This window comes from Mustela putorius, unplaced genomic scaffold (genome assembly GCF_011764305.1).
Source record: "Mustela putorius furo isolate JIRA1106 unplaced genomic scaffold, ASM1176430v1.1 tig00000275_pilon_pilon_pilon, whole genome shotgun sequence".
Classification (NCBI taxonomy): domain Eukaryota; kingdom Metazoa; phylum Chordata; class Mammalia; order Carnivora; family Mustelidae; genus Mustela; species Mustela putorius.
Genome location: NW_025421341.1, coordinates 3,810,911 through 3,827,465, shown reverse-complemented (window position 1 = coordinate 3,827,465; position 16,555 = coordinate 3,810,911). Strand labels below are relative to the sequence as shown.

General features: G+C 41.0%; 2 protein-coding genes across 2 annotated transcripts in view; one reads left to right on the top strand and one right to left on the bottom strand.

Moving 5' to 3' along the window:
* Positions 1 to 5,966: 5,966 nt before the first annotated feature.
* MARS2 (methionyl-tRNA synthetase 2, mitochondrial) lies at positions 5,967 to 9,029 on the bottom strand. Its single transcript, XM_004772172.3, has one exon. The coding sequence runs from the start codon at positions 9,016 to 9,018 to the stop codon at positions 7,174 to 7,176; it is 1,845 nt and encodes a 614-aa protein (XP_004772229.2). The 5' UTR covers positions 9,019 to 9,029; the 3' UTR covers positions 5,967 to 7,173.
* Positions 9,030 to 14,990: 5,961 nt separating this feature from the next.
* RFTN2 (raftlin family member 2) overlaps positions 14,991 to 16,555 on the top strand; it is a 70,219-nt gene continuing 68,654 nt past the window's right edge. The window contains exon 1 of the mRNA XM_004772171.3: positions 14,991 to 15,671. Within this exon, the coding sequence (XP_004772228.1) occupies positions 15,533 to 15,671 (139 nt within the window). The 5' untranslated portion in view covers positions 14,991 to 15,532. The remainder of the gene's footprint in view (positions 15,672 to 16,555) is intronic.

The window sequence follows — 16,555 nt, the reverse complement described above, 5'->3', positions numbered from 1 at the left end:
GTATGTTTACATGTTTAGAGATAAATGTGTATTAGTAAAATGGTATCTTAAAATACTTAGATTCATAAACTTACGACAGCATACTTTCATTTAGAGAACAGTTGGGGGGCGCCTGGGTGGCTCAGTGGGTTGGAACCTCTGCCTTCGGCTCAGGTCATGGTCCCAGGGTCCTGGGATCAAGCCCCGCATCGGGCTCTCTGCTCTGCAGGGAGCCTGCTTCCTCCCCTCTCTCTCTGCCTGCCTCTCTGCCTGCTTGTGATCTCTGTCAAATAAATAAATAAAATCTTTAAAAAAAAAAAAATTTAGAGAACAGTTGGATTCAAGAATTTGGACCAGTGTTCTGAAAACAACAAAATAATCTTAAGGAAAAAGAAAAGGAGACTATAGTTATTTAAAACTTTTAACAATTTATACCAGCACATATAAGCAGGTTTAAGATATAAGGAAACTATTGAAAGCAAAAGAGAAATATATATTTCATGATGAAAGCAAGAGAGAAATATATTTCATGATAAAGGTTAAGTATTTTTTCTAAATTCATGTTTTGGCACTCGATCTATTTAATAATTCCTCATCCTGAATCATTAGGGTTTTTTTTTTTCAATTAAGGTTCTTTTTTTTTTTTTTTTAGATTTTATTTATTAGATTTTATTTATTTAGATTTATTTTATTATATTATTTATTTTATTTATTTATTTGACAGACAGAGATCACAAGTAGGCAGAGAGGCCGGCAGAGAGGAGGAAGCAGGCTCCCTGCTGAGCAGATAGCCTGCTTCGGGGCTCGATCCCAGGACCCTGGGATCATGACCTGAGCCAAAGGCATAGGCTTTAACTCACTGAGCCACCCAGGTGCCCCTAATTAAGGTCCTTATTTAGACTTTTCATCTTCACATCTTTGGCTCTAATTATACTACTTCTTCTTCCCCACTATACAATTCCCTTAGAATACTCAGTGATTGATTATGTTTGTTGTGGTGTTAGTGCTACGGCTCTGACATCAAGAGAAATCCGAGTCCAGGCTCTTCCATTTTACAAGCTATAACCTTAGCCAAATTACTTAATCTCTCTGTGCCTCAACTAAACAAAGAAAGAAAAATACTTCAGAGTTGATGGGTAAAGAAAATGAAAGAACACAATCAAGGAACATAGAACCATTGGTTCTCTCCTTCACCTTTGTTACTATGAACTAGTAACAAAAAAGTGTGGCAAAATTATGACCATTATATTCTCCCCTTTTAATCCAAAGAGAGGACCTACTGAACAGATATATTTGCTGACATTTCTATTTAAAAGGCAAGTTATTTTCACAGAGGCATATATGGAACAAGTCAGTTTTAGAGTCAGAAACCTTACCTGCTATAAAAAATTTTTTCTACACTTACAGTAATGATACACTTAGTAGTGAGCATTAAAGACTGAAGTACTAATATCCAGTTTAAGTTTTTACTTTCTCATTGCCTAATTCCTCTGAACTCATGAATGGTGGTTTCATTTTTTTTTTTTTTTTGCAGACTTGAACATGTCTTGTTATTTTCAATTTTATTCTTTTACCTTTTGGGAATATGTTCTTAGATCATACAAGTTCCTAATTGTTATAACCTGTTAGTGCATTATTTCTTTTATATTAAGTCTCACTTTATCTTTAGTAATGTTTTTCCCTCTCAATATAGACTGTCTACTATTAATATTACAGTACCAGCTTTCTTTTGGTTTATTTATATGCCTAGTGTTTCTTCATGTCTCATTTTCTCTTACAAGCATATACCTTTTAATTACATATAGCTAACTTTTTTTTTTTTTAAGATTTTATTTATCTATTTGACAGAGGTCAAAAGTAGGCAGAGAGGCAAGCGCGGGCGGGGGGGGGGGCGGGGGGGCGTGGTGCGCAGGGAGCCGGTTGTGGGGTTCAATCCCAGTACCCTGGGATGACCTGAGCTGAAGGCAGAAGCTTTAACCCGCTGAGCCACCCAGATGCCCCTATAGCTAACTTTTTAATTTCAGCATGAACATTGTTGTCTTTTGACAGAAAGATTCATCCTATGATGTTTATTACAATTCTAAAATATTTGTAATTATACTTGTTTCTACTGTCATCTTACAGGTTTTCTTTTACCAAATTTTTCATTTTTCTTTGCCTGTTTTTCTCCTTCCTATCTTCTATTGGGTTGAGTTTTAACATTTTTCATCCAGCTTGAAAGAAATACCTTCTACTTGTATTATTTTAGTGATTTAACCCAAACTGTGTAATGTTCTTACTAGCTTTATATTTTTAATATTTATAGCTTTTTAACCAAGAGACTCTTCTAAACTAGTTCAAAGGAAGCCAAATTACTGAAACTATCTTACTTAATGTTTTCCAAAGTAAATTATTACACTTTTTAAAATATTTGGAGAAAAATGTATAGTTATATTTTTATTGAATGTTCTAAGAAAACAAATTCTAATCTATAACAGTCAATCATAAGCTGGTTTTTGAAGGTTCATCTTCATGTTAAATCCCACAAACCAGTGACGATCCACTAATGAAGGGTACACACCTAAGGCATGGCCTTAGGAATGGTCGTGCAGGGAGGACAGAACCATTTTCCCCATACCATGCCATACACTAAGAAAGGTGGCAGCATCCATTTCCAGTCCCTCCTAGAGCTGTCCTATGACAGCTCCCTATGTCCTAGAGCTTACCCAATGAGTCTTCTAGGCTCTCTGCAGATGTTTCGTCCAAAACCCTTCATAACTTGAAGGCAGGGCTCATCTCTCCTTGGAGCTCTAATTTTCTTCTTGCAGATGGCACACTTGATTTCCTGAAACATCCTGACATCTCATACCTTCCCGTTCTTAAGTGAGGAGCTGCGGACTTCAGAATCTATGGTGAGTAATCCATGCCATAAACCAAATGCGGGTGAAATTCAGTTAACGGCCAAGGATGGAACTTCTGTACTTAGTCTCACCTTACTTCGAAGAGGTAAGTATGCTAAAACTCTCAATAGCTAGACATGAAAAGAGGCATAGTAGACAGTACATTATTTCTAATTATCAATGCCATAGGAAGATCCTCTCTTCTGTAGCTCTTCCCAATTCTTTCCTCATCATGAAAATATAATAGAAACGGATTAATGTGATATAATCTTACACAGGGTATTTTAACTGTGATCAACTATTCCCTGTTAGATAGTTCTCGTAATTCAGAGGATCTGTACTGGGTAACCCAGGACTTCCAAAAAACTAAGAGAAAGCAGCAAGTTCACCACTAAACTGGTTAGTCCCTTCCCCTCAGCTCAAAGTAGTTCTTAGTGATAGAGGAAAGTAGCTTAAGCTGGGTTTCTTTTATCCTGTCTCAAAAAAAGAGTAAGACATTCCTCTTGGAAGATTCAGATCCCTACTTACTAACCTTAATTAGCATGGTTATTACTGTTTGGCCCTTCCAGCAATATTAACCCCCAAATTTGGTGTATTCCTACTGATAAAAATTAACCAATGCTGTACGAAGCTCCTGTACGACGAAGGATCAGGACCACCCAGCTGTTGTGTTGAAACAACGTTATTTCATAGTGTTTTAGTTCTGCAAGGGACATAAAGGCTTTCTTCTAAAACTGATTCCCCTATGTTTTTGGTTACCCCAATCTATGCTCTATCTCCCTCCAAGCTCTCAGAATTAGTATACCTTTGCTGCAAAAATAGACACATGGCCCTCAGTATGTCCAGACCCTTATAGATCCACCCATATTATTCACTCAGCCAAAAGGTGAGGGCAAGGACCCATCACAATTTATAGTACCCAAGACTTCACCAACAAGAACAGTTGATCTGTATCTGGTAGAACTATGGATAGTAGGTAATTGCCCTCAAGAGACAATTTTAGATCATTACATAGCAGTTTTATGGACTAAGTCCTTAGTCCAGAGGCATGCCTCCCCCATAACTCAGGGTTGCACTAATGTAGGCCAACAATGCAACTACATACTTAACAGGTGTGGGGCAGTCAGAGATCCAGGAAACCATCCCTACCATAATGCCCAAGGAGGAATCTGCTGAATGCTTGGGACTGCCACCTGCTACCCATGCTACTTCTTGATAATAAGGATCTCCTTGATAATAAGGATAATATAGTAAGCATAATAAGGATACTCCTTGATAATAAGGATCCACAACCTGACCAACTACTGGCTTTACTTCAGTCTTGGAACTCCCCAGATCTAAAGAGCTATTTCCAGGGGGAAAGGGGAGGTGCCTGGATGGCTCATTCAGAGCATGTGACTCTTGACCTTGGGGTTAAAATTTTAAGCCCCTTGTTGGTTGTAGAGATTACTTAAAAATAAAGAGCTATGTCCCAACCACAGCTATAACTGTGCAAAAAAAGATGTATGCCTTACAGCCCAAGGCTTTCATGAGTACTTTGACATCAACTTAATATTCAACTTACCAGGCCTTTCTCAGCCCCTGTAGAGGTCATACAGGTTGTCAAGAAAAATAATGAAGCCTACTTCAGAAGAACTCTGAAATTTCAGTGAAACCAGAGATTGTATCTATTTATTATTCCCGCCTATTCTTGAATTCCATGGTCTTCAGACTTCTGAGGAGCCTAATCTATGAGTGCATTTGTAGAATTGCTCTCCATACACAGCACTGCCACCTAACATATGCATTGTCCACAATTTCTTGCATGATTTCACTGATAGGAGGGTAGCCTATTGACAGATTACTGTGACATCTTGTGAATACCTGCTCTATCACCTTCTGCAACTCTCCCCACAAGAACACCCCAAAATGAATATTAAGAGCCTCAAGGTTGTAATTTGGGAGAAACCTCCTTTCTGTCAAGGGATCCACAAGATGTCCTCTCTGGAAAGCACATGCTCTCCAGTTTTAAGTTTCACCTATTCTCCACTTGGCATTCCTAAACTGTTTACATCAAACTGAACACATCAACTGAGAAGCCAAAGGCTATCAGCTCTACCTATATCTTGCCTCCAACAGAGATCCAACTGATTTACCTTCCATAGCACCACAGAATAACTCAGATCCATACTTCTTCACTCAAAGTATCCTATCTTCTTTAATTATGCCCTCTCCTCTTTGGTTCCTCTATTTTCTTGTGCTCTTTGGTACCATAAATATTCTGGCAGCCAGTTAAGTGCCTATACAAACGACAGACTGCACAAAAGGAATTCCATTAACACCCAGCAAGCCTAGGTCCCATGTACTGACTAGCACTAGGCCACAGGAAAGAACATTCAAGTGGAAGACACTGTCTCTCCTTTCATGATAGGTTTAATAAGACTGCTCTAAGGGTGCTTCAAAGGCAGAGGTTGTCATTTCACTGGTTTTCCAAGCCCATTTTTGTTCATTCATATAAACACGTGTCATCTTTCACCACTCTGCTCCATCCAGCCCTAGCACATACTATACTCCCTCCTCAGCCCCAGTAATCAGCCCTACTAATCCCAGCAGGTAACCAGAATATGTCATGTGGAAAGACCAGGATTCCATCATGAAGAATAAGGAGGGTCTAAAGGAACATTTGTAGAAATGGTCTTTCCATCTTTAGAATGCCTTTAAGCATTCTTTTCTAAGCAATGTTTCTAAGCAACCAGAAATCTCTCACCACATTGATTCATAAACAGAAACTGGAGCTAAATAGCAGCACCTAGAATAAATCTGGGAGAACTTCCAGCACACTAGTTTACTTCATAGTGAGCCCTCTCTGCTTGCTACCATGCTTAGAATGGATATTTCAAGGCAAGTTCTCATTTTAAACTTTGGCCTAGCTGTCCAATCGCCTGTGAGATATAATGCTGGCTTACTGTGTTGTAGTCACTGTATCAATTGATACCTTAACATCTTCTCTATGATGTTCTCTTATGGAGCCTTGGAGAGATCCCTAAATCCAGTTTGAGATTCCTGGAGCACTGATCCATTTCCTCCCTGCACCATCACCTTCAACAAATTCAACAGAACAGATCTGAATAAGGTACTCACAAATTTTTAAGCTTTAATAACTTATGAAACCAAAAGAAATAATCAGTAAAAAAAGTACTTGAAAGTAAATGTATTAACATTTAAAACTACTTACACAATGTCTATATTGTATTATAGATTCTCATTGACCAAAAGAAATCATAGGTAAATTATCTATGTGGTGACAAAATTATGACTAAGAAATAAAAAGAAAATGTAACTATTTTGAACCATTTACAGATTTTTTAATCGTTATCTGTAAACCTAATGTTATTAAAGTTTAAAATTTTTAACATACCAACTACCTCGAGAGCTTTAGAATTTATAACAGATGGTCCAAACAAATTTGATACATTTACTTAATTGCTTCCTAAACATTTAATAGAGTAAAAGTCCTTTTTCATTAGTTTGAACAAAACAGGATTCTGATTTTTTTTATTGTTTTAGGTGAAACTAGTGGCTACAGTTATCCCTTATTTTAAGAAAAGCAATAAAATTTTTCCCTAAGTTTAAATTCTGCATAATCAGAAAGCAGAAACTAATTTTTTCTAAATATTCTGAAATGTCAATATTCTGAAATGAAATGTCAAGTAATTAAATATTGAGACATTAGGGACATCTACTGGCTGAAGTGTAATGTTACAAAGCACAACTATTAGACTATTAACTAACAAAGTACAGAGTTACAGTTGTAAGAACTGAAAATATAAATAAGGGCAAAAACCACCTCGTCTAGGATACTGGTTTTTAAATGTTTAAGAAAGAATCTTTCTAATAGGAAACCCAACATATATAACAAAGTCGGACTACTAAAAGCTGAGGTAGGGGCCTCCAACCCCCACTCTTCACTAATTTGCCCAGCAGAAGCCAGACTAATGAAAAGCCCTAAGAGGTAGTCTGGGCAAATAACATTAACTGTGGCTTGGAAGGAGGCACAATGAGAAGGAACAGTATCTGCAAAGTTTTCTCTTACCCATCTTTACCCTGGAGACATCTTACAGACACTGGTGTACAAAGGATAGTGGTTAATGGGCACAGAGAACAGAAGAGTAGGGCGTAGGCACCTGAAAGGCAACAAATCTCTTTCCACAGGGACATTGTTTATGTGCTCATATGATGCAGCACTTCAGAAAACATTAGTATGACTTTCCTGAAAATGCAAAATAAGAAAACAACACATTGGCTTTTTTACCACAGGCCAGTTAGAACTAAGTTTCTAGGTCCTATGGGCTTTTACCAGCCAGGCCCTGGACTGGTCTAGTCTTGGAAATAAGAGCCCAGTTTCAGGTCCCAGCCTCCTCCCTTCAAAAGGACATGGATGTCCATAAAATCGAGGCAAGAAACAGAGCTCTCCAAGGCCCCTCTCTGTGGCAGAGACTCCCAACCTGGATAGCAGCTTATCAGCCAGGCTTGGGGTGACAGGCTGCAGCAACGTTCCAAAGACCCGCAAACATTCCAAAGCCACATGAAGCACAGTACCCAGCCAGGGGGCATCCACTGGGCTCTCCCAGCTCAACTTCCATGGTGCATGCCTTTGGACAAAGCCATTAGTTTGCCGGACACAGCTGGACACTGCCTCCAGAGCCTTATAGATCTGAAAGTTCTCATAGTGCTCAGCTACCTGCCGGGGCAAAGTGGCCACTGCATTCACCAAAGCATAGTCCTCTGCCTGAGCACGAACTGATGGCCCCACCAACCCTGCCTCACTGGGAAAGCAGGCCGTGCAGAAAACCGGATAGGTCCCAGAAGGATTTATTCTTTGGGCCGTGCACCGGTTCAGGAGACCTCCCAAAGCATCTGCCAGCTCAGAATCTAGCAACTTAACCACCTTTTCATCATAGTAATCACAGTCCCAGTTGGGGACGCCCTGCCTAAGAAGAAAGTATCGGAAACCATCCACAGTGTAGCGATCAAGGCAAGTCCTGGGGTCCACCACGTTACCCAAGCTTTTAGACATCTTTTGGCCACAGACCGTCCAGTGAGAGTGGACATAGATGCGGTGTGGTGGGCTCATGCCGGCCCCTAAGAGGAGGGCAGGCCAGTAGATAGCATGGAATTTAAGAATGTCCTTGCCTATGATATGAGAGGTGGTGGGCCACCAAGATTTAAACTCAGCATTTGGGTAGCCAATTACAGTAAGGTAGTTGACCAAGGCATCCAGCCATACGTAGATGGTCTGCGAATCGTCCCCGGGCACAGGAATGCCCCAATGCAAGTGGCTGCTCTTTCGAGAAACAGACAGGTCCGGCAGCTCCTCCTCCAGCCACTGAAGAACTGCGCGATGAAATGGCTCGGGTGTGATTGCCTGAGGGTCGCCCCGCAGCCACCGCTGAAGCGGCTCTCGGAACTGAGAAAGCCTGAAAATGTAGTTCTCTTCCTTGGTCCAGGACACAGGGTGCCCACTCTCTAGAGACACAGGACACGAACCGCCTGACGAAGACGGCTGTCGGGTGACTTTGGCCTCAGGCAGGAAGCACTCTTCGGAGGCGCAATACCAACCTTCGTAGAGCCCCTTGTAGAGCAGACCCCGGGCCTCCAGCAGTCCCCAGAAGTGCTGCACAGCGATCCGGTGCCGGGCTTCGGTGGTGCGGATGAAGTCGGTGGAGGAGATGCCGGCCGCCCGGAAAAGCTGCTGGAACTGGGCAGACACTCGGTCGCACAGCTCGGTGGGGGCCAGGCCCGCAGCGGCTGCTGCCTGCTGAATCTTCAGGCCGTGCTCGTCCGTACCGGTGGAGAATCGCGTGGCGGCAGCGCCGGGAACTCGGAGGCGACGGTGGCGGCACAGGGCGTCCGCCAGCAGAGCGGAGTACAGGTGTCCGATGTGCGGCGCCGCGTTCACGTAGAAAATGGGTGTCGTGAAGAAGGCGCGAGCGCCGCCAGCATCGTCGCGGGCACCCAGAGGGCCCGAACTGTAGTGGCGTGGGCCGGAGTACTCCAGCAGCCGGGCTCCTGCACGGGCTCCCGGACGCCCCAGCCGCCGGAGGACAGAAGCTCGCAGCATGGTGCCCGCCCGGCCGCGGCGCCGCAGGCGGCGTCCTGGAAGCACGTGGGAGGGGCGCATGCGCAGCCGGGGCGTCCCGCGGCTTCCGGCCGGCCGGAAAGCCAATGCGGTGCGGCCCGGAGCGCCGGCCCACGGCCGCCCGGCCCGCCCCGCCTCTCGGCCCCGCCTCTCGGCCGTTGTGCCTGCGAATGTGCCTGCGCGCGGGAAAGACGGCTTAAAGGGACAGAGTTGGGGAGAGCTTAGGAAAGCGGGTTCTTGTAGAACATCCCGTGCGCCCTGCGTTTGGGCTGTCATTTGTTTCTGTGGATCTGATTTCCTCTCTCGGCCGACCTGCTCGTGGAGCGAGAGTTCCGCACTCGGGCACCTTCCCGACCCCGGCGGTGAGCGGCGGCGCGCTGCGCCACGCGGCGCGCGCCCCGCAGACGCCCCGGCCGACGCGGGGTCCGAAACCCGCCTAGTCTGATCCCAGCTCCTAGCGGACACGATGACTCTGGAAGGAGGTGCGTGGAAAGAAGCAAAATAATCATCTCATCACTTGAGGGGAGAATAAGAATCTGCAAACTAATGGAAATCCTCTCCCTAAACACAACCTTGTTACATCAGCCGGGGGGGAGATTTGTCCTGTGCCAGGTCTTCGCTAAAGATCACGGAGATCCCTCGAGACACGTGAAACGCAGTCTGTCGTCACTGACCAGAATCGACCTTCAACCTTCTTTCTCAAAGTGTTGTCAGTAATTTTCGTTCGACGTGGCCTCGCAGTTCTTCTGCAGCAGTTTTTCGAGTTTGCTTTTAGTGATGGAGAGTATGCCTCCTGAGACCAGACTGGATTAGTATTAATCCTCGCTCCGTGAAACACTCTCATCTTTGGCCCACGATTGGCTTTTTTTTTTTTTTTCCATTTAAATACTATGTTCACTTACTAATAAAATGCAATCCATGGCCTGTGAACCCGCAACCTAACCTAACAACCAGAAGCGGGTCTCTAACAGGTTACGAAGAGCAGCCCCGGGGACTTTGTTAGAACTGCACCGTCTCAGGCCACACACCCCGCCCCCCTCCCCACCTACTCTAGGGGTGGAACCCAACCATGGAGGTTTTAATGAGCAACCCAGGTGACTCTGATGCACCTTCAAGTTTGAGAACCACTGAAGGAGAAGATGGCCAGCGCTTTAGGTCTATGGGCTCCTTTTCTCCCTGTCTTCTTGTCTTCCTCCCAGAGGTCATCATTATCCTAAATTCTGTACTTTTGCATTCGTGTTATCACATATATAGTATGTTTAAGCAACATATTGTTTAATTTTGCTTGTATTTAAACAGTCTAAAAAAGGATATCATGCTACATGTGGTCTTCTTCCACTGATCATTTTCACTAAACGTTTTGTTACTAAGATTAATTCATTTTCTTTCTGTAACTCTATTACTTCATTTTGACTGCTGGATAATAATTTGTGAATGGAGGCATTTGGTAAGTTGGATCAGATTTCTGTGGTGATATGGAAAGTGAAGAAATCAAATTCTCTATACAAGTTACAAGAGGTAGCAGTAAATATTCTTTGAATACTTAATTGATACACTCTATTTAATCCAGCAGTTTTGGAAAGGAAGATGAAGAATACGTAAAACCTAAAACTGGAGGGGATGTATAACACCCTCCAGGACAAGGAGACAAATCCAGTCTTAAATGTCTAAGAAATCAAGTTTTCCAGTAACTCTCCACACCCCCCATCCAACCCCTTTTCCATGGAATCCATTCTTGAGCATACAAATATGCTGGGTTTTCTCCTGTTTTAAGGAGAAAAAAACTCTAGGGGGCGCCTAGGTGGTTCAGTTAGTTAAGAGGTTGCCTTTGGCTCAAATCATGATCCCAGGATCCTGGAATCGAGTCCTGCCTTGGGCTCCCTGCTCAGCCGGGAGCCTGCTTCTCCCTCTACCTCTTGCATTCTCCCTGCTTGTGTGCTCCCTCTCTCTGTCAAATAAATCGTTGGAAGGAAGGGAGGGAGGGAGGGGAGAAGGAAGGAAGAAAGAAGAAACTCAATGGGCACTACTGCTCCATTAACTTCCCTTTATAGCAAATTCCTTGAAAGAAATGGCTGTTGGTGAACTTCGAGTGGTTCAAGTTGTTTGCTCTAAGGAGCATACTATTAACTTTCTTGTATAAATCTTCTGGTACTTACATGCTAAAGTTTCTCTAGCTATGTATCTAGGAATGACATTGCTGGATCATAGAGGATACCAAACTTCAATTTCACAAGATAATGCTAAGTTGTTTTCCAACATGGTTAGACAAATTTACATCCCCATCACAACATACTATTACAGAAGTCTTTCCAATACCTGGTATTATCTCCTTAATTTTTCCAGTTAAGTAAGTATAAAATATTATCTCACTTAACATTCATGGAAACATTACACACAATATCCAAAAGGTAGAAACACCCCAAATGTCTATACTCTGATGAATGGATAAACAAACAATGGATGATGAATGGATAAACAAATGGTATATCCAACCATTAAAAAAGAATGAAGCACTGATACATGTTATCACATAGGTAAACCCTACATGGGTAAAACAATGTGCCAAATAAAAGAAACCAGGGATGCTGGGTGGCTCAGTCTGTTAAGCGACTGCCTTCAGCCCAGGTCATGATCCTGGGGCCCTGGAATTGGGTCCTGCATCAGGCTCTTTCCTCAGCAGGGAGCCTGCTTCTCCCTCTGCATGCCGCTCCCCTCATGTTCGCTCGCTCTCTCTCTCCCTGACAGATAAATAAATAAGTAACTAAAATCTTTTTAAAATAAATAAATAAAAGAAACCAGGCACAAAAGACTGCAAAATAAAGATTCCATTTATATAAAATATCCAGAATAGATAAATGCATAGAGATGGAAAGGAGATTTGTGGTTTCCAGGAGCTAGGGGAAAGTTGGGATGGAGACTGAATGCTTAGAAGATAAGGGTTTTCCTCTTGGGGTGATGAAAGAGATCGGAATCTAGATAGTAATGGTCATTATACAATATTGTGAATGTGCTTAACGTCATTGAATTGTACACTTTAAAATAGTTAAAATGATAAATTTTATGTGTATTTTACCACAATATAGTGTTATCTCACTATGATCTTAATTTGCAGTTACTGAAATAGAAGTGAAGCTAAGAATCTCTGTGTGCTTTTAACCATGTATGTTTCTTTGCCTGTGATGTGCCTATTTGTATTTTTGTGTCTGTTTTTTCTATTGACTTGCTTTTTATTTTCATAAGGTTTTTATATATTCTTGATGCTGTTCCTTTATCGGTTGATATTTTACAAATATCATATACCACATTTTTACATTAAACTTCTTAATGAGTAGTTCTTAATTTTAATTTCGTAGAATTTATCAAAATTTATCTTATGCCTGTCATTTTATGGTTAATCATTGTAATTATTTTGATTTTTTTTTTTTTTTTGCTTTAAAAGCATTTTTAAAAAGCATTTTAGGGCGCCTAGGTGGCTCAGTGGATTAAAGCATCTGCCTTCGGTTCAGGTCATGATCCCAGGATCCTGGGATCGAGTCCCACATCGGGCTCTCTGCTCAGCAGGGAGCCTGCTTCCCTTTCTCTCTCTCTGCCTGCCTCTCTGCCTACTTGTGATCTCTGTCTGTCAAATAAATAAATAAAATCTTTTTTTTAAAAATGCCTTTTAGTACTCTGATGTCAAAATAAATATTTATCCGTATTTTCATATAAAAAATAAATAAATATTATAAATATAAATATATAATATAGTTTATGTAATATATAAATATAAATAAAATATATATAATATAAATAAATAAAAATATAAAAATATTCTTTTGACGTTCAAATTCTTAATGTCAAATTGCAATTTTTATACATGATACAAGATGGGGAACCAATTTCATCCCCATCTAGATGATCAATTGTCCCAGCTCCATTTCTCTACTGATCTGCCATGCTACTTCCATCATATATTCTATTTCCACATATGCAGGCTTCTGTTTCTAGGTTCTTTAATCTATGGTATTGGTTAATTGGTCTATGCCTTGTTAATAACAGATTTAATTACTATAGACTTATAATAAATCTTAATATTTAGTCTTAGTAGCTCCTCCTTCATCTTCAGTAGCGTAGGGGAGCCTGGGTGGCTCAGTAGGTTAAACATCTGACTCTGGATTTCAGCTCAGGTCATGATCTCAGTGTGATGACATTAAGCTCCTCAACCGGCTCTTTGCTAAGTCTGTCTTCTCCATTGAACCATGAGTTTTTTTAGTCATCTTGTGTACCAGCCAGCATCTAGTTCAGTGCCTGGAATACAGCAGGCACTTAGTAAATACAGTGAGTACTTAAGTCATCTTCCAGGTCCTGTAACAGGGACTAGTGAACTTCATATATCCAATTTCTGCTACCCAGGAGCTCACAGCCTATCCTAAAAAAGAGGACCTGAGAAATGACTGGCATGAAAGCACTGTGACTATCAAATGAGTCACACTGGGTGAGAGTCTCCTGTCTTTTTAGCCAAATTGAAATTGCTTACCATCAACCATGCTCATCTAGGAGAATGAAGGACCGTGGAATTTTCTTCAGTTAAGATCACTTCTAAGAAGCAAACTATTTAAAGACAAGTAGGCAGAAGGAAGAGACAAGAGATCGTAGTGATCTATCATCTAATCTATACACTTTTTTTTTAAGATTTTATTTATTTACTTGAGAGATAGGTAGAGGGAGGAGAAGCAGGCTCCCACTGAGCGGGGAGCCCCATGTGGGGTTCAATCCCAGGACCCTGGGATCATGACCTGAGCCAAAGACAGACGCTTAACAGGTTAAGCCACCCAGACACCCTTCCCACCCCTACTTTGAGAGTTTTCATATGTACTCTTCAATGGAATTGAAAAATCTTTACAGGTTTATGTTCTCTAGAATCTGAAATGTGATCAGGTTTATTTTGTAAATAATGGGAGTGGTGGCAGAATCGCTTCCTCCCTATTCCTATCCCCAACCCTGTTTTATAATGGAAGCACATTAAAAAATTTATTTAGTGCTATTAGCCAAGCATAGTGTTAAGATATGAGATAAGGGCACCTGGGTGGCTCAGTGGGTTAAGCCGCTGCCTTCGGCTCAGGTCATGATCTCAGGGTCCTGGGATCGAGTCCCGCATCGGGCTCTCTGCTCAGCAGGGAGTCTGCTTCCTCCTCTCTCTCTCTCTGCCTGCCTCTCTGCCTACTTGTGATCTCTCTCTGTCAAATAAATAAAAAAAAAAAAAAAAAGATATGAGATAAGATGATCTCATTCAAGCTTCATAACAAGCCCATGAAGTAAGTCCTATTATTAACTCTATTTTGTAGGGGAGGAAATTGAAACTTGAAGGGGTCAAGTAACTTGCCCAAGATCACGTCTGTGGTAAGCATTCGAAGCAGGATTTGAAGCCAGGCAGTCTGACTCCAGGACTCAGAGCTTTGATGAGTGCACCACACTACCTGAGCTGAACATGATAAAATGCAGTGAACACTCATTATAATTGGTCCATTGTAAATTGTTCTTGAGTTCAGGTAAATGGCAATTTATAGCACTGAAAGAATCAAATTGTCAGTTTTGTCGCCTTTTTTTTTTAATTAAGGATACTTTGGGACCTGTAAAAGTGTTAATAGTTACTCTCATATGCTGCCTAACTATGGAGTATTTTAAACTGATCATCCACATAACTGTCCTCCTTTGCAACTAAATAAAATCTTTTTATTAAAATATTGTAATATAATTTTTTATATTTGGCAGCTTTCATTAGCATATTATTTTTCCAGCAGAAAGACTTTTCTGTTGAAAGAAATCCTCAAAAGTGCTACCTAAAGACTTAAGTGTTTGTTTTTAAAAAAACAAAAAACTACTTTTCTCCTTTTAGACTCCAGAAACAGTTTCCTCCTAAAGTGACTTCCTTTCTGGAAATGATTTTTGTTTCCAACCATGTTGAGAATCCTTTTTTTTTTTTTTCATTCCTTCTCTCTTATTCTTTCTCTTTCTCCCACCCTTCCTCCGTCCTTTTGCTTTGCTGGTAATAGCAGAGAGGAAGGAGGGGGTGGGCACAGGGAAAAGAGAAAACAGAGAAAGAATCGCATGCCATTATGCCTGAATATATCCTTTACTTGTAGATAATTCCATCCGAGTTGCACTTTTGCCTTTTATTTCCGTTTTTGGACGCCTCTTTTATCATCCAGCCAACTGGGACAGACAAAGCACTGTTGGTGCCCTGAGCGACAGAACTCTGGTAGGGGGCTGGCTGTAAATTGACGTGGCATGGAAATTCTCCGCTAAGTTGTAGCAGCTTGCATGTTTCTCCTAAGATCAAGCCCAGCCTCCCAGAGCTGTAGCTTAATCATCATGGGTTCAACGACTTTACAGAAAAATGGATAGAAAAAGTCTTCAGCTCCTTTCTTTGGACTCAAATGTTTTCCTTTTGACTACCTATGGTTTAGCTGGAAAAATCAAAGCAGTTAAGTCTGTAACTTTCTTTTTGCAGCTAAAACAACAGATTTTGCTGCTCTCCCTCCCCTATCCTGCAATTTAATTCCTTACAGATTCTGCTATGGGGTGCGGACTTAGAAAGCTAGAAGACCCTGATGATAGCAGTCCTGGAAAAATATTTTCTACCCTGAAGAGACCGCAAGTGGAAACAAAGACAGAATTTGCTTACGAATATGTATTGCTGGATTTTACTTTACAAGGTAATTTTTGCTTCTATTTTATTTGTTAAATGAAATCTTTCAGAGAAGGCACTAGTTTTTTTAAGTGTTGCTTGTGAATTTGTAGACTAGTCTTCACGATAGATTGTATAAATCTAACAATTAATGCTTTGTTTCTTGATTATATTTTTGAAAGATTTTTGTTTTATTTGCTTCGTTTTTTGTAATATGGCTTATATGTACTTTATAAAATTAGAAAATAATGCCTGGAATTATTTCTTTCATTTTTAAATCAAATGCTTATTTGTAGAAGGATAGATAAAAATATTTGACTTCCCGGCCAAATAGCTGTAGCCTTAATGACAGTTTGGGTCTTGAAAGAGATCTGAAAGTCACAAGAAGGTAGCATGTAGGGTACATGATTTGCATCGTGAGGAAGAGTATTTGCTAAGGTAACTCCGAGGTTTCCAACTATGTAAAATTTTGTGACTGTGCTAATCATTTTATATTTTTGACTAAGCTAAACTTGAAGTTTGAAAATACAGTAAAAAACAAAAAAAAAAAAAAAAGAGGGAGAAAAAGATAGTCTTCTGTAAGACACTTCCTTTGCTCGGTGCCCCATCCCTAACAGAGAAACTCCCTGTTCCAGAAAGTTAGAAACACAAATAAACAAGTCCAGATGGCAGCCCTGTGGAAGGAGCAGAGGCAGCTCAAACTCACAAACACTTTGCCTCACTTCTTTTGGAAACTTTAGAGTATACAACTGCACGGATAAAACTGAGTTTTTAAAACAGAACAATATCTTTAATCATGAGATACTGAAAATAAAATTTAGGATGTCTTGCTTGCTCTTAGAATTTCCAGATATCAGTATTTTAAGTTCTTATTACAAAGTTACACTTTCATTCTAATAAGGTACGCATTTT

What these genes read in the sequence shown, in the direction of transcription:
- MARS2 (XM_004772172.3), bottom strand. Translation starts at nt 9,018, where the DNA reads ATGCGCCCCTCCCACGTGCTTCCAGGACGCCGCCTGCGGCGCCGCGGC.